The sequence below is a fragment of the Micromys minutus genome, assembly GCF_963924665.1.
Source record: "Micromys minutus genome assembly, chromosome: 4".
NCBI classification, from domain to species: domain Eukaryota; kingdom Metazoa; phylum Chordata; class Mammalia; order Rodentia; family Muridae; genus Micromys; species Micromys minutus.
Window position 1 is genome coordinate 24,717,741 of NC_137973.1, and position 24,714 is coordinate 24,742,454.

Below are 24,714 nucleotides of genomic sequence, written 5' to 3' on the forward strand. Positions count from 1 at the left end.
TGGGGTGGGGTGGGGGCTACACCTCTTGCCTTGGCGGTCTAACTAGCCAAGAAGTCAGAGGCGCAGATCAGATACGTGGGTTGGGACGAGGCACGTGGTAGGGGGACAGCGCAAGGAAGGCCACAGTAGGCCCCGCCTGGCCAGGGCGCCCAGCGGAGCCAGGGGAGGGGCATGTGCAGCTTGTCCAGCAGGCGCCAGCTCCTTTTGGATTGGCACCCACCACCCGCCCGCACACAAAGCCCGCTCGGCGCGCTCGGCGCTCGGCTCTTCTGGCCTGTGTCTCTGAGCTCCGCCTGGCGGCCTTCAGGTTGGGCGTGAGGCCTGGGCAGGCAGTAGGCGTCGAGGAGCTGCTCTCATCGAACCGCCGCGGGCGGGAGCGCGAGGGGAGGAGTGGGCCGCGGGGGGTGGAGGAAGCAGCCTCGCGCTGAGGAGGGAGCAATTGAATTTCAAACACAAACAACCGCACGAGCGCTCCCCGAGCCGAGCGTTGCCTATCGCGCCCGCCCGGACCGAGCGGCGCGCGGGCGCAGACACCGTGGCTGCTCCGGAGCTCGCGCCGGGGGCCAGCATCGAGGCGGGGGCCGCGCGAGGGCCGGAGCGCAGCGGCGCCGCAACCGCCGCACGCGCAAACTTGGGCTCGCGCTTCCCGGCTCGGCGTGGAGCCCGGGGCGCCCGCGGCCCCGCCATGTCGCGATCCAACCGGCAGAAAGAGTACAAGTGCGGGGACCTGGTGTTCGCGAAGATGAAGGGATACCCACATTGGCCGGCCCGGGTGAGTGGTGCGGCCGTCGCGGGCCCCGGTGCGGTTGCATAACGCTCGGGAGGGCACGGTCGTCAAGCGCAGAGCGGGCGGAGGGGCAGGGGTGCCAGGCCTGCTCTCTCGGGCGAGAGCCCACCACTGCTTACATAACGGAGGCGACGGGGCCGGCACCTGGCGGGCAACGCCGCGTGCTCAGTTCGTCCTCAACCCTCCCTTACAGCGGCCGAGGCTTGGGGCTTACGTTGGGGGAGCGGCCCGGTGGTGTGTCGTTTCTTCTGCCGCGATTCCCAACCCCTTCGTGGAGCCCCATTTGAGCCCCGAGTCTCCATTGATAGTTGCCTCCAGTTCAGGTTTCCTCTGACTGGACAAAACGGTTGCGAAGGGTCTCAGTCCACAGAGGGCCAGGTGGATGTAGAGTTGGCGACTAACAAACTTTCTTTGAGCATTTTGTAGGAACTCTGAAGTTGGGAGGGTCGTGGAATGCTTGGGGACGACTTACTTTAATCGTTTGCTTGGCTGGGTAACTCTGCCATAACCGGTTTAGCCCTCAGCTCTACAAGAACATCTCTCCATATGCCACCAGCTCAGACTTGGAACTGTAGGCAGCAGGGCCCTGTATACTTGGGAAATCCAGTACAGACAACCGTAGTGAGGTGGGGGGATTGTGGGAAGGTGGAGTTTCCTCCATTTCCCACTATTGAGCGTCACCAGCCAGGGAGGCCAGTGTCAGCCATGTGGTTGTTTCAACCCGCCAAGAGAAGGCCTTCCCCATTCCAGCACCTGGCCAGGTGGGAGGGTGGGGCAGAAGGCCTGCTGTGTTTATCGCCTTTCCTCCGAGGAAAAGGTTTTGTGTGTGTGTCGGGGGTGCTTCTGGGATTTTTTTTCAAAGCGTAGAGGGGGCCCTCGTTACTGGGTGAGGGCATGACTCAGCCCCTTAGGGTGTGGAACTTGTGTAAAGCGAAATCCTAGGGCAGAAAAGCTGGAGGGAGGGGTCCCAAGTAGGAGTGCCTTGTGAATTTTTCAGTATGGCTGACTGTTCGTCCATCTGGCTCAATACTGCTCCGAGGCTCTATGCTCTCTTGGTTACTATTCAGGGTGTTAGACCACCTTATTCTTTGGGAAAACTCAAATGGTTCTCCATATAATCTCTCCCTCCCTCCCTCCCAGGGAGTGAGTCCAGTCCCCCTTGCCTGAGCTGCTTGCTCGGTGAAACTTTAAAATGGGTCAAATAAGGCCTGCTCTATCCTGGGAGTGAAATGCAGAGAATCCAGAACCTTAGAAGGGCCTCAAGGGCCAGCCTGGAGTTAGGCCCTCCTGTGTGTGTGTGTGTGTGTGTGTGTGTGTGTGTGTGTGTGTGTGTGTGTGTGTGAGTGATATGTAAACACTCATGTACTTTATCTTGCACCCTCTTATCCATTGGCTTTTTGGCTCAGATGCCCAGGCCCTGGTGGGCAGGGCAAGAACTGTACCCAGGTCTCTTCTGCTTTTCCCTGCTGAGGGTGAGACAAAGTTCAGAGGTAAGCTATGCCTGAGGAACAAGAAGTAGTTATGAAATGTCGATCTATGGAGCCTTCTGGCATGTCTTATTCCCTGAGATTTGGGGCCCTAGTTTATGGTGGCCTTTGGATAGAAGACAGCCCTTGGAGTAGGTATACTATCGATTTCTTTTAATTGTGAGTGTCTAGGACAGAAGGGTAGGACAGAGAGGCAATTTCTTTCTCTATTGAAGTCTGGCCCTTGGAGATTGAAGCTGTGAATGGGCCTCAGAGAAACACCCCAACACTTGGCTTGGTTACTTAAGAGGGGTACACCGAGGCTCTCACCTCTAATGCATTCCTTTTGACTCCAAAAAGGACATAACTGAGTTATGGTTTTCCCCGCCCCCAATTTCGTAGACCCTGTCTTTTTGCTCTTGCTGAGTTGGAGGAGGAAGCCTGGTGGCTGGCTGGCTGGCTGGCTGCTCCAGGGTGTAGCCAGAACCCCAGCCACTATGCAGGCCCCCACTTGTACCTAACTTTTGCCCTGGAGCATGGGTGACGGGAAAGACTCAAAGGGTCCAGAGTGAAAGCCGGGCCTGAACTGGAAGAATGCATTGTAACTCCATCTTCCCTCTTTTTGCCTAACTTCCTGGAGGATCTCCAGGCAATTAACAGAACAGCCTTCCCCTCCTCCATCCACCTCCTCCCCTTCCCAGTCCTGGAGAAGTACCTAAGCAGCCCAGAGCCTTCCTTTTCTATCTCTGCCCCTCACCTTTTCTGCCCTTGGGCTTGCTACACGTCCTAGCCCAGATCTCTGAGCTGCTTGCTATCCTGGACATTCCGGTTCCCCTAGGTCAAATCAGTCTTGCCCTAGGTTTGGTGGTCAGTTAGTGTATTCTTATCTTTCCTCAGCCTCCATAAATGCCTGATCCTAGACCTGTTCTGTGGGCCTGGTATTCAGTTCTCCCTGCTCTTCTAACTGCAAATGGCTTCAAAGGACTCAACTTTTAACAGGACAGGATTTTTAGTGCTTGAAGCCGTCTAGTGGAGGCAGGCAAAAGCAGAGTGAGTCCAAATGGTTAAGTCTCAGAATTTCCCACCAGTTGGCTATAGAGGAGGAAGTGTGGTAGGGTCCCCAGCACCTCTAGCCCCACCCTTACTCACTTTCCTTTGACTCACTGAGTTTAGTAACAGTGTAGATATAGAGAAAGGGCACCACCTAGGACACAGATTCAGGTACAGAGCTTCTTTGAGACTTAATAGCCTCACCTTAGAAGAACTCTTCATAGACAAGTACCAGAAAAGAGTTCCTTTGTAGCTGAGGGGTGGGGGTACTGCCACAGAATTGACCTCCTCATGCTTTGTGGGGAAGGGGGCTGGAAATGCCCTTAAGTGGAAAGCACTCCCATCCCCCAACCCTACCTATAAGAGCTGTAAGGTTAGGATGGTTAGGGGATGAGCCTCTGCAGCTCTTCAGGAGGAAGTCCTTCTGCAGTCATTACTCCACACCCAACCTCTAGCAGGAAGTTGGCATGATAGATGGAGTAGGTAAGTTTCCTTACATCCAGTTTCTAGGACTGGGAAGCTAGAGGCCTCCTGGTTCTGCCACAGGGGTTAGATTGTTTGTTGTTTGCTCTCCATGGGAAGCTGGGAAGTTGTTGCAGCCTGTGTTCTTGGAGAGAGCCTCAAGCCTAACCCTTCCCCCCACCTCTTTTCTTTTGGAGTCACCTCCCTTTTCATTACACGCGTATTACCAGATTAAGAGTACAGTAAAACCCTGGCTTGGCACTCCAACACCTTAGCTTGCTGCCATCCCTGCTTCAGGGTGTAGGTGTCAGGCCTTTTACCCCAGAGAGACCTACAGGAGAGTCTTTTTAACCACTTCTCCTGGGATCTCTTAGGCCCTGGAGGTCCTCATTTTGTTTTTGCTTACTCCCTCTGAGAAGAGGCTAGCTGATAACTGGAGCCAGGTATCTTGCCCAGTACCTCCCTGTCCCCACCCCCACCCCCACCCGCCTTCCTGTCCTAGCTTAGTTTTAAATACAGCCTAGGTCCTGCATGCCCGACTACAGGCCTGGGGGGTGGGGTGCGGTGTTTAGTGTTCCCTCCTCCCCAATCCTGGATGGAAGGCCTGGGGGAGGGGTGGTCACATTCCTAGTTGCTGAGTGGCCCCGGGGGCGGGGTTTAGTTGTCATAGTGATGGGGATCACGTTTGTGGGGGAACTGCGTGCCTTTCCACCAGGTTCCCACACCCCAGCATCTCCTGATTGTTGGGCTGTGCCTAGTTGAGTTGTGCCTTCTGAGTGGGCGGGGCTGGACCAGAGGCCACGGGACAAGGGGGAGGGGCTCAAAAACCTAAAGACCTCCAAGTCTGGGACAAGATGGCCTTCGAAGTCATGCCCACTTAGCTCATTCTACTCACTTAGCCTCCCTGTCTCTCCAGTGCTCCTAGTTGCACCCTTTATCTCTAATTACTGCTTTGGTCTTTCTCTTAGGCTTGGGTCTGCAGCCCCAGTCAACATGGCTACTTGGCCTCTGGAAGGAGGGCGGGCATCTGGGGCTGTTGCAAGGATTGTTGGGAGTTGTAGTTCTCACCCCAACGGCTTAGCGTGGCCTGGACTTCCAGGACTAAATTTGAGGCTGGTCAGCTGCTCTCTCTTGATTTCAACTTGACCTTAGATCTCAGCACTTGCTACCTTTACTGCAAAATTGCTCCTGGGTAATGGGGCAAGGGATTGCCTCAAGAAATTAGGCCTAGATTGAAAAGATGCCTCGGTGGTTAAGAGTGCTGGCTAGTCTTGCAGAGGACCTGGGAATCTATTCCCAGCACCCAGATGGCAGTTCACAGCCATTTATAACTCCAGTCCCAGGGGTCCATAACCCTCTTCTGGCTTTCTCATGCACTCATGAGATACATAGAAATAATGCTGGAAAAACATTTGTACACATAAAAATACCCCCCCCCCCCTTTCTTGAGAGGAATTAGGCCTGAAATTTGGTCCTTACAATGTGCCGTGTTATCTTGGGGAAAGCATGTCTTTTCAGGGCTCAGTCTCCTGTAAAATGATTTGTCTGATTTTTAGTGACTTTTATTTCATTGTGTTTTGCAGAAGTGATCAAGGAAGTGGATTTTGTTTGGTCTCCTTGTCACTTAAGTCAGAGCAATCTTTTAGGGTCCATAGATTCAATATTCTTTTTTCTGTGAAGTCTTGCTAAGTTAACCAGGCTGACTGAACTTGTGATCCTCCTTCCTCGGCCTTCATATTGCGTAAGAGTTCATATTTATTTATCTGTTTTAGTGATGGTGTGGTTTGGTAGTTTGAGACAGGATTTGTAGTTCTGGCTGTCGTGAAATTTTCTAGGTATACCAAATTGGCCTTGAACTCACAGGGATCTGCCTCCCAAGTGCTGAGACTAAAGGCAAACACTACATTGTCTGTTAAGTTTTCAGACCTGTCCTATCAGGCCTGGCTCATTCAGCAAATAATGTATATAAACTTGAGCTGGGTGTGATAGGTACTACTTTAGACCTCAGAATGAGCTCTACCAGCCTGAGCTATATGGTGAAGACCTCCCCACCACCACTACACACACCCACATGCAATAATAGTCTAGATAGTTCACACGAGTATCAAGCAAGTAATAAGATGTATTTGTAGTCGGGTATGCCTTTAATCCCAGCAGTTGAATTGGCAGAAGATGGATCTAAGTTCAAAGCCAGTCTAGTCTAAAGAGCTAGCTCTAGGGCTGGAGAGAGATAGATCAGCAGTTAAGAGGACTGACTGCTCTTCCAGAGGTCATGAGTTCAATTCCCAGCAACCACGTGGTGGCTCACAACCATTTGTAATTAGTCTGACATGCCGATTCTGGCATGCAAATAAAATGCTCACATACATAAACAAATCTTCAAAGGGCGCGGGTGAGCTAGCTCTAGGACAACCAGGGCTACACACAGAAAAAATTGGAACTGTTAAGGAGAGGTATTAATGTGTGTCTTGGGGGGCTTGACAGATCAGAGTTGAAGCTTTCTGGGCACATGGTAAGGTGGCAGGATTGAGGTTGGCAAGCTGGTCATCGAGAAGAGGGGTGGGCCCTGACCATGAGAATGCATTGAAGGAGTGCTTTGATTGACATTTCATAATTGGAGTTGGGTATGTTGGCATGGGTCTGAAGTTAGGAGGCTGAGGCAGGAGGATCTTGAGTTGGAGACCAGCCTGGGCTTCATATCAAGGCACTGTTTTAGTATGTAAAATGACAGCTGTGGTCTTGGGAATGACAGAAATATGACACTTTGGTCAAGATTGGGCATTGGAGAAGATATTTCTGGTATAAGGAGGGGAATAGTACTGGGTCTGTTGGGAGCTTTTCTGTCTAATTTAATTTGAACAAATTGTACTACTAGAAATATTTTGCAAATTGGTTAGTCTCTGGAGCCTTGTTCTGTGTGGCTCTTTACAAATGTATGGTGGTCACCTTGCTCCAGATGGAAGATCCTGGGACTCCAGCTCACATTCGTTCTCACTTTCTTGTTCTAGATTGATGAGATGCCGGAGGCTGCAGTGAAATCAACAGCCAACAAATACCAAGTGTTTTTTTTTGGGACCCACGAGACGTGAGTGAGGGGCCAATGGGGTGCAGGTGGGACACTATGGGAACACCAGTGTGGTGAAAGGGGGTGATGATGGCACCTGTTCATGTTTGGCTGTTTAGTTTGGGGGCATCTTGGGGTTTGAAAGCACAGTCTCCTATCTCTTACCAGGGCATTCCTGGGCCCCAAAGACCTCTTCCCTTATGAGGAATCCAAGGAGAAGTTTGGCAAGCCCAACAAGAGGAAAGGGTTCAGCGAGGGGCTGTGGGAGATCGAGAACAACCCTACAGTCAAGGCTTCTGGCTACCAGGTGAGCAATTGGTTGCTGCCTCAATCTCCTGGAAAGCAGGTGTGTTGTGGGCTCCAGGGGCCTTGCCCAGAGGCAATGCTTAGTCTTCAGACTGTTGGGTTTTGGGGTGGAAGAGATTGAATTTCTGCAAGAGGGGATAGGGGATATGGGGTGACTTATAGTTAGGGCCATTGTCAATGCTTTTGAGGGCAAAAACAGGATAGAGGCGGTAAGTGGGAGTAGGCCTTCGTTGGGCCCATCATTAGTAAGAGGACACAGCTAAGAGGAGGTTCTTGTGAGCCGGGCAGGACAAGGCGGGAGGGCAGGGGGAGCGGGGGTCGTGGGGATCGGGTCTCAGATCCCTTTGGGAGAAGTTGACCCGAGGTTTTGCCTCCTGCTCCAGCCCTCCCCCCTCCTGCACAGAGCCCTGCCTGCCCGGCCTGTGGGTTAACCCCAGGGCTAATCCAACAGAGGTGGGTCTCAAATCACTTGTGAGACTGGGCACCTGGGTGGGGGTGGGGGAGAGGTGGGCAAAAGAAGGAGTGAGTGTCTGAGGGGGTGGTTGGGAGGGGCTGGTCTCTGGTACCGCTCAGCCTCTGTCTCCACCACAGTCCTCCCAGAAAAAGAGCTGCGCAGAGGAGCCCGAAGTGGAACCTGAAGTCCATGAGGGTGACGGTGATAAGAAGGGCAATGCAGAGGGTAGCAGTGATGAAGAAGGGAAACTGGTCATCGATGAGCCAGCCAAGGAGAAGAATGAAAAGGGCATGCTGAAGAGGAGAGCAGGGGACATGCTGGAGGTAACTGCCAGCATGTGCTCTTGGCACTTTTTTTGGTTTCTGTCTTGCAGTCAGGGTCTGGGGTAAAATCCAGCTCTTGGTCTCTGAGAATCCAACTGAGAGTGGAGAATAGAAGAGGGTGGTAGGACAGTGAGTGTCACCCAGAGACCCCGAGGAGGAGTGGAGGCACAGGGAGATGAGCTGTTGACTTATCCACCTCTAGCCTCAGTTCATGTCCTCTGATACCTATCTAGGACTCCCCTAAACGTCCCAAGGAGTCAGGAGCCCATGAAGAGGAGGACAAGGAGATAGCTGCCTTGGAGGGTGAGAGGCCCCTACCTGTAGAGATGGAGAAGAACAGCACCCCCTCTGAGCCAGACTCTGGCCAGGGACCTCCTCCTGAGGAAGAAGAGGGGGAGGAAGAGGCTGCCAAGGAAGAGGCTGAAGCCCAGGGCGACAGAGATCATGAGAGGTGAGCGAGCTACCCTGGTAATGGGTGGGGGGGCCTAGCCAGAACAGAGAGGAGGAGGTGGAGAAGAGGACATAGAGAATGGCCTGCAGTGGTCAGCCTTATTGGAGGCTGGGTGGGCTCTCCCTAGAGACCTGCACTGGCTGGGGTAAGGCCAGGCCAGGGTCACACTATTAACCCTTCTCCCCTCCCACCCTCCCCTGCAGCCTGTAGCCACCAATGTTTCAAGAGGAGCCCCTGCCCCGTTCCTGCTGCTGTCTGGGTGCTACTGGGGAAACTGGCCATGGCCTGCAAACTGGGAACCCTTTTTCCACCCAACTCACCCTATTCCTTCACTCACTCTCTCTTTAAGCCCACTCCTGGAGATTGTCTTGGTCCTCACCTCAGGCTCCCTTCCTATATAACCTGTGACCTGAGTCAGGGCCATGTGCCCCAGGATGAGATGAGGCCTTCGTATCTCCTTACGCTTATTTCCTAGGTTTCTGTTGGGATCTGGGCTGCTGTTTCCACTCTTGACACCTCTGCCCTGCTGCAGGCATTCTAGACCTTTGGGGTGGGTTGGGGCAGGAGTGGAGGTGAAGGAATATAAACTAGTGTCCTGTCTCCAGCCCCCACACCTTTTTTCCCATCTGCCTACACTAAAGAAATGGGACACTGTGGGAGAGAGGCTACCATCCATATGTAAATCCTTGATGGTTTCTGGGAACATTTTTTCCCCTGACCCTAGGGTTCAAGGAATTGTAGATTAACATCTGGACTTTGTATTTTCCAAATTGTCCAGGCCTAGGACCTGGAGAGAGCTGAGAGCTGAGGGGTCAACTGATTTGCATGGAGAAAATGTCTCTTTAGATCTCAGGGCAGAGATGACAACCTGGGGATACACTGCTGCCTTTGTCCCACTTCCCAATGCTCAAGGCCAGCCTGTTGTCAGATATGTCACCCAGACATAAGGGAAAAGACATTTTTTTAGGAAATGTTTTTAATAAAAGAAAATTACCAAAAAAAAAAAAAAAAAAAAAAAACAACCCCACAAAAAAAAAAAGGAAAAAAGTTAACCCGCCCTTTGTGTGCTCCCCTTTCTGCTCCTTTCCCCCCACTACTGACCCATTTTTGAGGTACACCAGGAGGCTCACCTGATCGGGTTGGCTTTCTCTTTGGAGCTGGGGCTTTGATGTTATTCCAGAGTTGCTCTCTGGTGTTTTCACACCCAATGTGTAGCCCACTGAGAATACAGGGAAAAGTGGCCTCCAGCCTCTTCTAGTGGTTTCTTCTGCCCCTCTTCCTTCTCTTGTCTTTTACTCCCATCTCTCCTCTGGGCTCTGAAGAAAAATTGCTGACTGTAGCTTTGGAAGTGTAGCTCTGAGAACAATAGACAATTTGAGTTCTAGGAAAATAAAGCCGTTGATTACTATTCTGATTCTGACTAATTCTTTTCAAGTGTCTTGGTTAACTGAAGAAAGGGAAGGAGACAATCTCTAGATGCCTTCCTCAGATCGTGGGGGAGGGGGAGTGTGGGGAGGTGTGGAGCAGCCTCCATTCCTATACCAGGTCTACAAAACCCACATCATCCAGTCAACCCTTGCAAACATCTAGGAACTTGTAAAACATTTTTATACATTTTAAAGCTTTATTTTAGGAGTGTTTTACCCCCTTATATGTGCACCACATGCAAGCCTGAGGTCGTCAGAAGAGGCTATTTAGGACCCCTGGAACCGGAGTTAAAAATGCTTGTGAGTCCCTATGTGGGTTTTGGCAATCCCAAGTCCTGCAAGAGCAGCAACTGCTCTAACTGTTGAGCCTAACTGTTCAGCATCTAGTCTGACATTTTAAGCCAGGTGTGGTACCACAAATCTACTTTGAGCAGTGGGAAGGCAGGAGGATCACAAGGTCAATGCCTGCTTGGGCTATGGAAAAGACCATGTCTGAACACTTTACTCCCACTCCAGCCATACACACAGTGATTGCTTAATGTGCACAAATCAGAAGCCCTAGATTTGATCCCTCGGCACATCATAAAATCTGGTGTGATGCATACATGCTCATCCCCAACACTCCAGAGATGGAAGCAGGAAGATCACAGGTTTATGCTTGCCACAGGAGTCAGATGTCAGAGTTCTATTCCAGAGACCAAAACTGCTGGGTGAACTTCTAGGCTAGTTGGAATGCAGGCAGGGTATCATCTGCCTCTAGAATGTGGAAAGACAAACCTGATAACCTAAGCTCCATAGGTGTGTGGTGGCACAGGTGTCTGCACTCAAGCATATGCAAAATGATTTCAGAGTTGAGGAAAACCAGGGCTTTGTGCTGGGCTAAATTTCCAATCCCAACAAGTAAAAAGTCTTTTAAAGTGACTTTGATTAAAGGAACAAATCCAGACTACATAGTTGGAGAGTTCGCTCAACAGCACTTGTACTTGCAGAGACCTGGTTCAGTTTCTAGCACCTACGCAGTGGCTCTCAATTATCCATAACCTCAGTTCTAAGGAGTCGAACACCATTTTCTGACCTCCCTTGGCCCAGCCGGGCACATATGTAGTTCGCATATGCAATACACATGCAAGAAAAATACAAATTAAAAGTTTTATCATATTTACTTTGTGAAAGTGCCAAGCACAACTGGTAGGAATCAGTTTTTCTTCCCACCATGTGCAAATCCAGGATTGAACCCAGGTCAGGCAGGTAGGAACCTCTATCTACCAAGCTGTCTGACCATCCCAAGAAACTTTAAAAATCCTTAAAGTCATCTGCAGATATGCAGCAAGCTCTGGATCAGCCTGGGGTATACATGAGACAAGGGGTTTATACTTGGGAGGTTCAATCCCCAGTACTTCAGAAAAGAGAAATGAAGTAAAGTCATGGAAAGTACATGGTTTTTTTGTATGACAGTCACGTATAGCTCAGGATGCATACTAACTAGCTGAGGATAACCATAAAGTGCTAAGATTTCAGTTCTGTGTGTCCATTCCTGGTTGGTTTTTTGTTTTAAGTAGGGTCTTTCTCTTGGTCTCAAACTTATAATCCTTTTGCCCTAGTCTCTAAAAGTGTTGGGAAGAAGTATGGGCCTGGTTCTAGAAAAGTCTTAAACTTTCAAGAGCAAGTCAAAGACAAGGTCTTACAGCCAGGGATAATGGTGCACACATTCAGTTTCAGCACTGGAAACGGGAATCTGAGCTCTAGGCTAGCCCAATCTACATAAGTTCTAGGACAGCCAGAGTTTTCATAGAACCTCAAAAATAAAAGGCTTTTTGGGAAGACTTAAGTGCTCACTACACATACAGTAAGGCCTAGGTTGGAGTTCAGTCTGGAGCACCATGTAAACCAGGTTTGATGGTTAGCCCTAGCACCTGGGAAGGAAAGGCAGAAGCCAACTAGTTTGAGGTGACCCTGGGCTAAATGAACTACGAAAAACGAAAGCAGCTGAGAAAATGGAAGACTCTTATTCAAAGTTCATCTTGCTGGGTTGCTGGTTTAGGAATAGGCCAGGTGGGGGCCTGCCTTCTTCCTAAGGTTCAGGCCTAGACTTGTGAAATAATTGTACTTTCTCAGAAGTGAAGGTTTGAGGTCAGTGACACGAATCTGATGCTGATGGCTTCAAGAATTCTTTCCTAGTCATACACATCCTAAGATCAAAGGCAATTTCTTCAGGCTCTCCCAGTCACGGGTTGGTTTGCCCACTAAAGAAGTTTCTAACATTACAAACTAGGGGAAAGCCACTTCAAAGCTCTGTCATCAGAACTCAGGAATGAAAGGAAACATTTAATCATAGCAGGAAGGTGAGTGGAGTCAAATAGCAAGCTGATAAAAAGAGATCTGGTCTCTGCTAAATTTTGCTGGGGATGCCTGCCAGTCCACGGATGGTGAGAGGACAAGTGGTCCGGTTGGCATGGTCGAAATCTCCGAGTACGCTCCACACAAGAATAATTGCTAATCTAATATTGGAAGGACCGATAATTATTCTTTTCTCTGCAAAGGCGGGACACTTTTTAATATGCCGCGTCCTGGTCCCCCAAGCAGAGAAGAGCCAGGACATAAAGGTTGTGATCTCACCTAGAAATGGATACCCTTTGCTTTGAATAGAAAGCCATAACTACCAAGAAAATGGAGCCACATTCTCTGAGAACTACAACTCCCAGTGGCCTCCATGGAGAGCACGTAGGAACATACGTAGCAAATTAGCATATCGCTTGCCTTCAGTTCCCGACATGCCTCTCCCACTCTGGATTTCCTTCCCTTGGCTAAATTTCCTGTTTCCAGCTCATTTTGTAGCGACGGACTACAGCTCCCAGACGCAGAGAGGCTCGCTTCGGTTTTTGTTTTGTTTGAGTTTCCTTTCGGCAGTTAGACTACATCTCCCAGAAATCCGGTGGGTGGGGACTACTGGCGTACAGAACGCACGTGGAAAGTTGGGGGAAGGTGAGGCTGCTCGGCGACCGGGAACGTCTGAAGGTGGATACGGGAAGGGACTTCCTTTTCCTAGTCTTGGGGCTTGGGTTTTTCTTTTACTAGGAGGCTGGAGCTATCCTTAGATCTAGGTGAGTCTGACAAGGGAATTGCTTGAAGCTACGACCTGAGGGCTCCTATTGAGAAGAAAGCCAGCCCCACCACGGAAGTGACATTAGCATCAAGGTTGTGTAGGGAACCAAAGGGGAAGATGGAGTGGGGGCGTGTCCGGTGCCTAAAGGAGTTTTTAAAACAAGCAAGTAAGCAAGCAAGACAGCCCCCTTCCCCTGTTTGTAATGCATAAACTAGGAGAGAACAAAAAAGTTTTTCTGGATCTTGATGTTTGCATCCCTTGTTGGGTTCTCAGTTTTCGACTTCTCAGGTAGTAGTTAGTACTTAATGGTCATGTATTGGATCTAGATCGAACTAGTCCCTGTGTTTCTCTAGTATTTTGGTAACACCGGGCTTTCCCCCATCTCCTATCATGAAATGTATAAAACGAGAGTCGTTTTACTTATACAAAATGCTTGCCTGTCAAGTTTGATCACCCTCACCACACACACACACACACACAAACGACGAGATTATGAGGAACTTCATCGCTGTTGTTAGGCTTCTGTGAGATGCTATTTAGCATGGTACCATGCCAGTAGCAACTGTTAAGAAAGCTTACTGCCTGCTAGGCAAGCATTCTACATTGAGCTTTTTACTTTGTTTTCATTCAGATAGGCCTTACATTGTAGCTCAGACTGGTATGTTTTTATAAAGATCAAGGAAATGCTTTGTAGAGTGTGGTAAGGTGTACCTCAGCAGGCCCATCCTGAGACATCCCTCCCTGCCGAAGTACCAGCCATTCTATACGATGGGTCCAGTATAGAGTAGAGTTTATTTGGGGGAACGGGATGGGACTTGAGAAGAAAGTAGAGGCTCAGAAGGAGAAGAGGCCGGCCAGGAACACGTGGCAGGGAGTTGAGAATATGTCCAAGAGTCTGAGAGGCCAAACAGTTCCCTTTTATAGCAAGCCAGGCCTACCTGACTGTTGCTAGGTAACTTTTGGGCAGAGGTAAAAGAAATGCCAATCCAGACTACTCTATAGGTTTGTGTGTAGGCTATGCTGGCCTCCGGACTCAAAATAATCATGCTTCTGACTCCCAAGGTCTGATTCAGCACATTTAGCATTTTATTTTACTTGGTTTTGTGTGTGGTTTTCTTTTTCTTTTCTTGGAGACAGGGTCTTATTGTGTAGTCTTGGTTGGCCCAGAGCTCATAATGTAAAAAGGTTGGCCTTGAACTCACTGAGGTCTGCTATCCAGTGCTGGAATAAAAAGTATGTCCTACTGAGCTCATCACTGGTCCTTTTTTTATGTGTAGGAGTATTTGTCTGCATGTATACAATGTACACAATGTATGTTCCTGTTATCCATAAAGGTCAAAATAGTGTATGGAATTGGAGTAATGGATGGGCCTCTGCAAGAGCAGCACATGCTCTTAACTGCAGGACCTTCCTCCTTCCCTACTAAAACTTTTTTTTTTATGTTTTTTTTTTTTCCTTTTTTTTTAATAGCTGAGCCTCAAGCCTTAAACTTGGGGTCTTTTTGTTCTTACAGCAGTGCATTACCACATCTGGCTCGTTTTACCGTTTTAAAAAATTAGATTATCCATTTAAAGTGTTTTAAATGTGTGCTTGACTACATGTATGTATGTGCATTATTTGCATGTCTTGATGCCTGTAGAGGCCAGAAGGTTGGATCCCCTGGAACTGGAGTTACAGTAGTTGTGTGTGCTAGGATTCAAATCCAGGTCCTCTGGGGAAGGAACAAGAAGTGCTCTTAAGTGCTGAGCATCTCTTTGGCTCCACTTTTTACTTTTTTTGAGACAGGGTGTTACAGAGATGACCAAGCAGGTCTTGAACTTGTTTTGAACCTTCTACCCCAGCCTCCCAAGTAGCTGGAAGACTTGACTTAAAGCTTCTTTCTTCTCTCTCCCAGCTTTATTTATTTTATGTATATGAGCACACTGTAGCTCTCTTCAGACACATCAGACCCCATTACAGATGGTTGTGAGCTACCATGTGGTTGCTGGGAATTAAACCCAGGACCTCTGGAAGAGCAGACAGCGCTCTTAACCACTGAGACATCTCTCCAGCCCCTCTCTTTCTTTCTTTTTTTTAACCAATTATTTTAGTAATCAATTAATTTAGTCCCTAGTTAGGCTCAGTTAGAAAACTTAGGAGTCAACAACCCCTGAAACCTTTTCTTCAGTTTCCTGTTAATCAAAACCATCATCTTCATCCTCATCAAGTTTTACATTTTTCTGTGGGACTTTGTTACCACCTCCAGGAGCAGATCTTTTTCCAGACATGCCTAAGAGTTTTACATCCTCCTCATCTTATCTTCTGACTCTGCATCTTCCTCTACAGCTACTAAGTGCTATCCACTAATGTGCACAGGCCCTGCACCACACTTCAACCTTAAAACCACAGGTGGAAGCCCCCAAGGGAAACCATTGGTTGTACAGACATTTTCAAAGTTGCCAGTGTTACTTTAATTGGACTGCCTTCATAATTGCTTCTACCTCTATGACTTGTAATTCATCCTTTTCCCCTGCCCCTAAACTGATGGTTCTTAATGATAACTGGTGCTCATTTTTATTATTATCCACTTTAAAGTGATAGTCTTTATCAGCCTTTAGTTCACAACTGAAAAGGTAGCTCTGAGGCCCTAAGAGGGCTCATGTCCATATCCAGAGTCTTCCATGAGGTGGAGGCACGAACTTCGGTGTGGGAGAAGCTGGACAGAAAACAACTACCTACTGTTCCACAGAACAGAATCACAGGATGGAATCATGCCTTAATACAATTTTTGATTGATGTGGTGCACACACACTTTTAGTCCTGGCACTAGGGAAGGAGACAGAAGCAGATGGATTTGAAAGTTCAGGGTCAGCCTTGTCTACACAGTGAGTTTTTAGGTCAGTCAAAGACATATTGTGAGACTGTCTCAAAAAAAACTCCTTCCTTGTTCAAATCTTCATTCTGTTTTCCTTGACTCAGCTGGCAAAGGTTTTTGAGCCTGTCACTGGTGAGATTTCTCGAATCTAGTTATGCGGCTTTCAGCCCTGCTGGCCTTGGCATCCAAAGCCACTCTCTCCCCCCACTACCGCTATGGAATGAGCCGTCCAGGTTCCATGTCAGACAAAAGGAAGAATCCTCCATGGAGCAGGCGGCGCCCAGTAGTGGTAGAGCCCATCTCTGATGAAGACTGGCACCTATTCTGTGGAGACATGGTAAGGACCTCAAGACAGAGGGACAGGAAGGCTAGTGGGCAACGACTTCCTGTCCTTGTCCTTGCATCTTCCTACAGGTGGAAATCTTAGAAGGCAAGGATGCTGGGAAGCAAGGCAAAGTAGTCCAAGTCATTCGGCAGCGGAACTGGGTTGTCCTGGAGGGGTTGAACACGGTGAGTCTTGAGAAGTCTTCCCCATCTGTCCCTTTTCTTTAAGAGCAGCATGGGGAGACAGGAAACTGGCTGAGGGGCAGGTTGTATAACTGGACTTTGGCTGTACATGCTAAGCAATAGTGGGAAAATCCCTATCACACACTTATTTTCTGATCTGCCATCTCTTGGACAGCATTTCCGCTACATTGGCAGAACCAAGGATCACCGAGGGACCTTGATCCCTAGTGAAGCCCCCTTGCTTCATCACCAGGTCAAGCTAGTGGATCCTGTGGACAGGCAAGCACAGGGGCCTAAGTTCACACAGGTGTTGGGCATACCCGTTTATCAATGAGGATGTGTTGGATATACTGGAACTCAGGGGTCTATTTCTTGTACATAATTCTGTCAGTAACCCTGATACTGACAAAAACAAAGGTGGTAACCAAGAGTTCTCAACCACTGCCTTCACTTCACTGGGTTGGAGGGTGACACACCCTCCAAGCTAGATTCATTTTTTTTCTACCCATCAGGAAACCCACTGAGATCCAGTGGAGATTTACTGAGGCAGGAGAGCGTGTTCGTGTCTCTACAAGATCTGGGAGAATTATCCCCAAACCTGAATTTCCTAGAGCAGATGGCATTGTCCCTGAAACATGGACTGGTGAGTTGATGGGCAGGAACAGGGTAGGGATGTGAGGTTTGAGAGGAAAAGCAAAGCTGCTGGGGTTAGGAATGTACCTTGGTGGTAGGGTGCTTACCTAGTGTGTGTAAGGCCCAACACTTCAAGGAACAGACTTAGCAAACTCTTCTGACTCAACAGATGGCCCCAAGGACACATCAGTGGAAGATGCTCTAGAAAGAACGTATGTGCCCCGGCTGAAGACATTAGAAGAAGATGTGATGGAGGCCATGGGGATCCAGGAGACTCGAAGATTCAAGAAAATTTATTGGTATTGAGCCTCAGAGTACTGCTTCTGCCTGCCTAGTCTTCACCCTGAGGGTGGAGGCCCTTCTTACTAAAACACCAATAAAGAACCTTGAGTTCAGCTGTTTTCCACACCACCCCTTCTCCTTTCTCAAGTGCTTTGCATCTTGGCGAGCTCAGGCATGGTGCAGCTTTTCTGCTTGTCAGGATAGATTGGGTACAGGATAGATTGGGTAGGTGCTAGCCTTCCCAGGAACAGGTCCTACATGTTTGGGGATGGAAGCAAGAAGGCCCTCCTATTTACAGAAACAGGAGTTAAGTTTTAATAAATAAATAAAAATTACATGGTATTTATAGAAAAAGGAGTTAAGTCTTAAAATTTTTATAAATAAAAATTTCACAGTATTACTTTACATGTGAAGGGAAAGAAAGGGTACAAATCTGAAGTTTGCAAAGAGCCAGAATCCCAGCAGGATGCAGGGCACTCTAAAGGGTGACAAGTCATGGTATCTAGCCATATTGGCACCTGTTGGTTTCAGACTGTCAGCTGTCTTCAGTTTCAAGAGTGGCGAAGGCCTGACCCAGGGGTGTCTTGGTGGCCACCAGAACCAGATTTCTGGGAGAGAGTTCAGGGCTGAAGATAGGCAAGAGTTCAGCATAGAAGCCTAGGAGAAAGAATGTGAGGGCTAATTAGAAAGGAACCAGAGTCCTACCCAGGTTCTCTCCACCTATAATACACACAGTTTATTATTCCAAAGTGGGAAAACTTTGGGACCACTAGCTTGAGAGGCAGTCCGTGTGCTTTCTCAATACCTGAGATGCTTGCTTTAAAAAAAAAAAAAATCCACCTTATTGGATTAAGGGTTAAGAACAGCACTTTCATGTTTGGTTCTGAATACCTACACATAACTACTTGTACCAGTTCCAGGGGTAGGACATCCAAAAGCATGGGGTATATGTACACATATTTTAAAACCAAAACTAGTCTTGGGAGGTGTTGCTAAGAATCTACATTTGTCAACAAATGCTTCACTCATCAGGCCATGCCCAGCCCATTCCAAGGACTCAAGGGAACCTCAAAACCTCATAACTCACCTTGCTCCTGAAGATAGAGCATCCGGTCCAGCAGAATCAGTGTCTCTACCAGTGGGGCCAGCAGAAGGGCCAAGCTGAAGAAGGCCACCACGCGATTCTCTTGGGCCTGGTAGGCCTGGAGGGCAGTCAGATCCAATGGCAGCTGGGGGTCCAGGCCCACTCGCTGTAATCCTTGTTGTACATATCTGTGGGACCAGCCAGAAATCAGTTAGTTCTACAAACTTCCGCCTCCCATTTCAATTTTTGACTAGAAGCTGACTCCTACTTTGCTTTAGTCATTTTAATTTAAAAGGTTGTTTTTGTCCAGGCTTGCCTCACACTGAGTACAAGTAGTCTTCCTAGCTCAGCCTCTCCAGGCAGATCCACAGTACCTAGTCTAGCATTTCTGGTTTATGTAAGTGTTTGAGATAAGAGTATCTCTATGTGGTCCTGGAATTCCAGGCTGACCTCTGATTCCCAGGTGCTGGAATTAAAGGCATGAGCTACTAAGTCTGCTGTTCTGTGTTTCTGAGACAGTCTCACTTATGTACCCCAGTCTGCCCTCAAAATAAAATGCCCACGCCCCTGAGACACATTTCTTTGGCTGTGGTAAGAAGCGGAGACGGGTGGGGAGCCTCCCCAGACCTCACTCTTCAATCTTGAGTTCATGGACCCTGGGGATTCCTTGCACACCAGGCCTCCGAAGTTCAGGGCTGACTTGTCGTATGACTGTCTCCAGCGCTGCACGGAAGCAGTGTGTTTGCAGGCCAGGTCCTGCTTTCTGTAATCTGTCCGTATAGTCCTCTAGAGCATGGCATGCACCCTCCCGGAGCCTGTATGGTAGTTCATGGCCAGGCAGTCCAGCTATCCACTGACTCAGTGGGTAGCTGCCAGGCTCACTGAGCTTCATGTAGCAGCAGCCCACCGAAGCCAGGGCCACCACTTCAGGACAGCAGCAAAAGTGTCTCAGCAAGGCAACACTAAGATCCCCACAGGCATGAAGGCCTGTGAGTAGCAGACGGGTGTCACTCTGGCCTGGCATCTCCAGAGGAAGCAGAAGCTCCTCACACAGAGTTGTAGGGCTGACCCACTGAACCACGTGGTGGGGGCGGTGGCGAGGACCTCTTTGCACCATCTATGGAGGAAGGAAGAACAAAGGCAGATACGGAATTGGATGGCTATCAAGCTTCAGTGGGTCCTCTGAGGTATATGGGTGAAAAGCTGGGCAAAAGAGCTAGACACTAGACAGGGGATGAGATCTTTGTTACAGACTGTAGACCTTTTCATTTTCCATGTCAATTTTGTCTGTCTTTTGGGTAGCACAGGGTGTATTTGCAGCCCTTTCTGATCTGGAGCTCAGTATGCTGACCAAGCAGGCAAATCTGAACAGAGCCTGTCTGTGCCTCCTCAGTGCTGGAATTACGGGCACGTACTATCATACCTAACTCAGTTTCCCTTTTTCTTTTGGTGGTGCTAAGGATGGAGCCCAGGGCTTCATGAATGCTTAGGTAAGTGCCCTACCACTGGACCATATGCCAGTTCTTCCGGCTTCTTGTAGGTAATGAGTCTACCACCTGACTGTAGGTTATAGATACAGCACAGTGGTGATGGCTTCATCCCTAGCATGCAAATGATAGTAGTTTACTGTGAGAACGCACTGGTATGGAATTACACCAACTAGAAAGTGCCTTTGAGCTGTGTGAAAGCTTTGGGGAAGGAACAACAACAACAGACAAACAAAAAACCCAGCAGAAATAGGAGAAATTTGGAAAAACTGAGTCTTAACACAAAGTTCTAGCCGAGCACCCTGCTCCTATAGTGCAGGGCAGCTTACCTTTGGGTGCCTCTTCTCCATTTTGTCCAAAGCCTGCAGGAGCTCCTGGTCTAGATGCTGAGCTCTCTTAACCAGCCTCTGATTTCCTTCAAGGCTCTTCACCATCAGCCCCAGCCCCAGAGACATGAAGCGGGAGAGGTGGCCCTGGAGTCATGAGGGAGAACAGCATTATTCGGTGCCCTACTGTCACCTTACCAATGGTATGGACAAACAGATCCTGGGGTCGATAAAAGGCTTAATATTTTATCTGTGCCTGCCCCCTTCCCACCTCCTCCCAACCTCCACCTTCCCACTTCTCAGCACCTGCTTTCCACGGGCATGTGGCCTGCTCATCTGCCTTCCCTAGAGTCTGGCTCACCTGGCCTGAGCCCACATCCACAACTTGGGTAGAGCCAGTGAGTTCACTAAGCTTCTTCACCAACTGAAAGAAGAAACAAGTTTCCTGGCATTGGCTCCTGACTCCAGAAGCAAATACTAAGAAGGACAGTGGGAGCCTAGATGGTAGGGAAACATTGAGGGTACCCCATTGATAAGATGTCAATCAAGAACTGAGGATTATGGGAGGTATCTAGTGTGTGATTGCCCCTTAAGTCAATGATTCAAAAGCAAAAGCCCTGTAGGCTGTAAAACCAAAAACTGACTGCAGTAAACAGGAGTAAGTCACCCATGCACAGCTACCCATCAACCAAAGGACAGGAAAGCCTCCTTGCACCAACAGATGGGGTTCTAGCATGTTTGCTAAGGAAGGGACTTCTGAAGTCAATGGTTCCTGTATCTTCAGAACCCACAGGCTTTAGGAGTACTAGGCTCTCACAGTCTAACCCCCAGCAGTCTCCTCACCTCACCCAGCCTCCGGATCTCATGCTGCTTCTTGGGCTTGACATGTTTCCGAAAAGGAGCCATTAGTCGGGAGCTCTGGCTGGGGTTCTCCAGGAACTCTGATGGGGTGTGAAAGCCAGGTGTCCGGGTAAAGGCGAGGGCACAAGCTGTGGACTTCAGGGCCAGCAGGGTGAGTGGCCACACAGACCTGTACCTGAGATAGTCCAGCCCAGGCTGCTAGTGAATAGCCCACAATCACATCCTGAGTGCACCAGCTTATGACCTGGCTGCCCAGAAAGATCCAATGAGACTATCTACACAAGGCTCAATGCTCTCATTCCCCAGGGCAGGGCTCTTCTCTCTGGCTTATACATACCTGATCTCCTCCCCTTCCCTGGGCATCCCCAGCAGCATGGTGGCCAACTGTGGTGGGCTCAGTCCATCCAGCGCTTCTTGCCACGACTTGGGCAGTGTGCTCCACAGGCTGTCTGTGAAAAATTCCTGTGGGAGGAGCCAAGCAGTGGAAGGACTCTACAACTATTTCCATTTTCTCAGCCCCATCTCAACCCTCCACCTCATCATCTGCCTTTTTTGGGGACTAGTGCCCAAGGTGACAAGATCCCTGAATCTCCTGTTCATCGGTATCAGGTCTGCCCCCCAACCCCCACCTCCACTAGTGCCCACATGGTACAGGCTACATTCTGTACACACTTTTCAGTATTAATGCCCCAGTTACTTGTGTCTTTCTCCACTTAGTTTCTTGTTTGGTTTGTTGGTTGGTTGTTTCTTTAAGAGAGGTTTTGTCTGTGTAGCCCTGGATGTCCTGTTGGTTTATTTATTTATTTATTTATTTTTTATTTTTGCTTGCTTTGAGACAGGGTCTATGTAGCCCTGGCTGTCCTGAAACTCACTGTGTAGAAGGCTGGCCTGGAACCTACAGAGATTTATCTGCCTCTGCCCTAAGGCCCAAACCACAATACCTGGCTTGACCAATTTTTTATTTTTATTTATTTTTATTTTATATACATTGGTGTTTTGACTGCATGTTTGTCTGGGTGAGGGTGTCAAGATACCCTGGTACAGAATTTAAAAATAGTTGTGAGCTGCCATGTGGTTGCTGGGAGTTGAACCTGGGTCCTCTGGAAGAACAGTCAGTGCTCTTAACCACCAAACCATCTCTCCAGCTTGACCTTTTTTTTTTTAAATCATGCATCACTAGCATGATCAATGACTGATCACAACATTAATAGGTAACCATTTAATAACCTGTTATTTTATGGTCCAGAGAGCTGCATATTTTAATTTGTTCATTTTGTTCTTTTAAAATTCTGGGGCTGTGGGGGCCAGGAGTGATGTCTATGATTAAAGGATCCCAGCATTCAGGTGGCAAAGGCCAGAATATCTCCATGGGATAGTCCAGCATAGTGAGAGAGACCCAATCTGAAAAGAACAATTAAAGCCTTGTTAGGGGCCTAGTGAATTAGACTCTGGCTTCCACAACCCTGAATGACAAGATGACCTAATTCTATCATCTGGTAAATGGCTTCCAGCTGAGCAAAGTAGCACACACATTTTCCCAGCACTCAGGAGGCAGAGGCAGGAATATTTCTGTGAGTTCAAAGATCAACCTAATTTGTTTCAGAACAGCCAGAGTTATAGAGAGACCCCTACCTCAAAAAAAAAAAAAAAAATCTGGGCCTTATTTATACACCAAAGTTTATTGTAATTTGGAGATAAGAGTCTTGTTCCTGCAGAGTTTACTCTGTAAAAAAAAAAAAAAATAGCAAAGTTGGACTGTCGTGGTGCATTTGGGAGGCAGCATTTGGGAGGCAGAGGTAGTCAGATGAGTTGGAGGCCAGCCTGATCAACAGAGCGAGTTCCAAGGCAGCTAAGGCTACACAAACACCAAACACAGGAATTTGACAATGGAGGTATAAGTCAACTGTTAATGAGTGCCTGGTGAGCAAGCAGGAGGTCTTGGGTTCCATTTCCAGCACTGCAAGCTAATGCAAATAACAATTTTAACATATCACATTCGATAAAACACTAACAGAGAGCTTAGTGGAGAACTACCTTAAACTCCATAGAGAAATAAATATGAGCTGACACCAGTTCAGAGTTGTCATGTAAAGAAAATACAAGAAGTAAACACTCATACATGTATTTTCATTATTCTAAAAACACTTAAAACTTAAGTTTTTGGGGGCTGGAGAGATGGCTCAATGATTAAGAGCACTGACTGCTCTTCCAGAGGTCCTGAGTTCAATTCCCAGCAACCACATGGTGGTTCACAACTATTTGTAATGGGATCTGGTGTGTCTGAAGAGAGCTACAGTGTACTCACATATATAAAATAAATTTTAAAAAACACAAAATAAAACAAAAAAAAAAAAAAAAAAAAAAAACCCAGGTTTTTGGTTATTTTGAGTCAGGGTCTTAATATGTAGCAGTTTTCAGCTTAGCACTCAGGAGACTGCCTGTCTCCACAATCCAAGTGCTGGGATCAAAGTGGCACACCACCACATCCTGCTTCAACTTTTAAAAAATATTTTGGCAATACTTAGAGATTTAACCCAGGGCCTCATTCAAGCAAGACAAAACTTTTAAAACATATTTTTATTATTACTTATGTGTATGTGCATGTGAATGCAGGTGCCCATGGAAGTCAGAGGAGCTGGAGTTACAGGTGGCTGAGTCACCAGTTGTGTGGGTGCTAGGGACAGAATTGGTCCTCTCAAGAAGAAATGCTTTTAACCACATAGCCATCTCAATAGCTCTAGACAAGCATTTACTCTAAAACAGTGGTTCTCAACCTGAAGGTTGGGATTTCTTTGGGGGTTCACATTTCAGATACCATGCATATCAGGTATTTATGATTCATAACAGTATCAAAATTAGTTATAAAGTAGCAAAAAAAGGTAATTTTATAGTTGGAGATCACAACATGAGAAACTGTATGAAAGGGTTGCAGGATTAGAAGATTGAGAATCGCTCCACCCCCAAGCCTTGTAGGTGTTTTTCTATGTGTGTGTATGGCAGATTGGGGGAAATGAGATGAGTCTCAACATTCATTTGAGCGGGCTGCAAACCAAGACAATTTTTCTGACTCGGTCTTCTGAGGAGCAAGATTACAAGATTTATGCGTGTCTGCCCTGTTCTCCCCCTCTACCCCCCCGCTTTTTTAAGTAACATAATCCAGGCTGCTCTAGAACTGGTTTTGTAGCCCAGGTGAACCTTGAACTCCTGGTTCTCCTGCATCTAGTTCTCAGGTGTCAGGATTACAAGTGTACAGCCTATCTGGCCAAGTACTTCCTCTTCACCAATCCACTCTTTATTGTCTTTTGGTGGAGGATATGCTCTCGAACATCTCAAGGGTTACAAACAAACCGAAAACACAGAGGGCTGGGTAGGAATGATGCTAGTCTTTAGCTTTCCTTGTAAGGAAGAGATAAAAGTTATCTCCAAATTTTCTCTGCAGTTGGCTTCTAATCAACCCCATCATAAGAAACATCCCGCCCTTAGCCCAGTGGCCTCACGATGATGTAGGCGTCCAGGATGGAACGGTAGAGAGCTAGAACGCGGGTGAGGTCCACAGCCAGTTGCCTTCTCTCCTCAAGCGAGAGGCCATGAGCTGAGACGCCCGGCATCCTGTGGAGAGACTGTCAGTGCAAGGAGGGAGGAGGTGAGGAGACACAAAGTCGGTATTACGAAAGCATGCAATCCAAGCCGGGCTCAAGTCTGCAGGCCCAACGCAAATCAAGAACTCAGAACCCGCCCGACATCATCTCTTCCCGCAATCGCATCCAATTACAAGCCCAAATAACAA

The 24,714-nt window shown here is 48.2% G+C and overlaps 3 protein-coding genes and 1 pseudogene across 8 annotated transcripts in view; 2 read left to right on the top strand and 2 right to left on the bottom strand.

Annotated features, from left to right (window-relative positions):
- Positions 1–15,539, bottom strand: part of LOC308419637 (nucleophosmin-like) — a 506,796-nt pseudogene extending 491,257 nt beyond the window's left edge. Inside the window, exon 1 of the transcript in view lies at positions 15,079–15,539. The product of the transcript in view is annotated as a nucleophosmin-like (transcript). The remainder of the gene's footprint in view (positions 1–15,078) is intronic.
- Positions 125–9,777, top strand: HDGF (heparin binding growth factor). The gene is made up of 6 exons (XM_080915695.1): positions 125–772; positions 6,774–6,850; positions 6,998–7,136; positions 7,727–7,912; positions 8,146–8,363; positions 8,567–9,777. The coding sequence occupies exons 1-6, from the start codon at positions 686–688 to the stop codon at positions 8,571–8,573; spliced, it is 714 nt and encodes a 237-aa protein (XP_080771821.1). The 5' UTR covers positions 125–685; the 3' UTR covers positions 8,574–9,777.
- Positions 12,674–17,298, top strand: MRPL24 (mitochondrial ribosomal protein L24). 4 transcript variants are annotated; one of them, XM_080915698.1, is made up of 6 exons: positions 12,674–12,772; positions 15,852–16,084; positions 16,162–16,257; positions 16,430–16,533; positions 16,767–16,897; positions 17,057–17,298. In XM_080915698.1, the coding sequence occupies exons 2-6, from the start codon at positions 15,902–15,904 to the stop codon at positions 17,191–17,193; spliced, it is 651 nt and encodes a 216-aa protein (XP_080771824.1). In that variant the 5' UTR covers positions 12,674–12,772; positions 15,852–15,901; the 3' UTR covers positions 17,194–17,298. The 4 variants fall into 4 exon arrangements, with proteins under 4 accessions (XP_080771824.1, XP_080771823.1, XP_080771822.1 ...); XM_080915697.1 differs by having other exon boundaries at positions 12,696–12,805; XM_080915696.1 differs by having other exon boundaries at positions 12,736–12,891.
- Positions 17,299–17,598: 300 nt separating this feature from the next.
- METTL25B (methyltransferase like 25B) lies at positions 17,599–24,667 on the bottom strand. Of its 2 annotated transcripts, XM_080915592.1 has the most exons (8): positions 24,425–24,667; positions 21,265–21,389; positions 20,910–21,102; positions 20,428–20,490; positions 20,070–20,213; positions 18,886–19,370; positions 18,257–18,441; positions 17,599–17,826 (listed from the first exon to the last, which is right to left on the bottom strand). In XM_080915592.1, the coding sequence occupies exons 1-8, from the start codon at positions 24,533–24,535 to the stop codon at positions 17,705–17,707; spliced, it is 1,428 nt and encodes a 475-aa protein (XP_080771718.1). In that variant the 5' UTR covers positions 24,536–24,667; the 3' UTR covers positions 17,599–17,704. The 2 variants fall into 2 exon arrangements, with proteins under 2 accessions (XP_080771718.1, XP_080771719.1); XM_080915593.1 differs by lacking the exon at positions 24,425–24,667 and having other exon boundaries at positions 20,910–21,062; positions 21,265–22,015.
- Positions 24,668–24,714: the final 47 nt, after the last annotated feature.

Coding starts and splice junctions, on each gene's coding strand:
- METTL25B (XM_080915592.1), bottom strand. CDS start 24,535: ATGCCGGGCGTCTCAGCTCATGGCCTCTCGCTTGAGGAGAGAAGGCAA. Junction 21,103..21,264: donor AGGGAAGGGGAGGAGATCAG/GTATGTATAAGC, acceptor GGACTATCTCAG/GTACAGGTCTGTGTGGCCAC. Junction 19,371..20,069: donor TGGAGAAGAGGCACCCAAAG/GTAAGCTGCCCT, acceptor CTTCCTCCATAG/ATGGTGCAAAGAGGTCCTCG.
- HDGF (XM_080915695.1), top strand. CDS start 686: ATGTCGCGATCCAACCGGCAGAAAGAGTACAAGTGCGGGGACCTGGTG. Junction 7,137..7,726: donor TCAAGGCTTCTGGCTACCAG/GTGAGCAATTGG, acceptor TCTCCACCACAG/TCCTCCCAGAAAAAGAGCTG. Junction 7,913..8,145: donor GAGCAGGGGACATGCTGGAG/GTAACTGCCAGC, acceptor ATACCTATCTAG/GACTCCCCTAAACGTCCCAA.
- MRPL24 (XM_080915698.1), top strand. CDS start 15,902: ATGCGGCTTTCAGCCCTGCTGGCCTTGGCATCCAAAGCCACTCTCTCC. Junction 16,534..16,766: donor CTAGTGGATCCTGTGGACAG/GCAAGCACAGGG, acceptor TCTACCCATCAG/GAAACCCACTGAGATCCAGT. Junction 16,898..17,056: donor TGTCCCTGAAACATGGACTG/GTGAGTTGATGG, acceptor CTGACTCAACAG/ATGGCCCCAAGGACACATCA.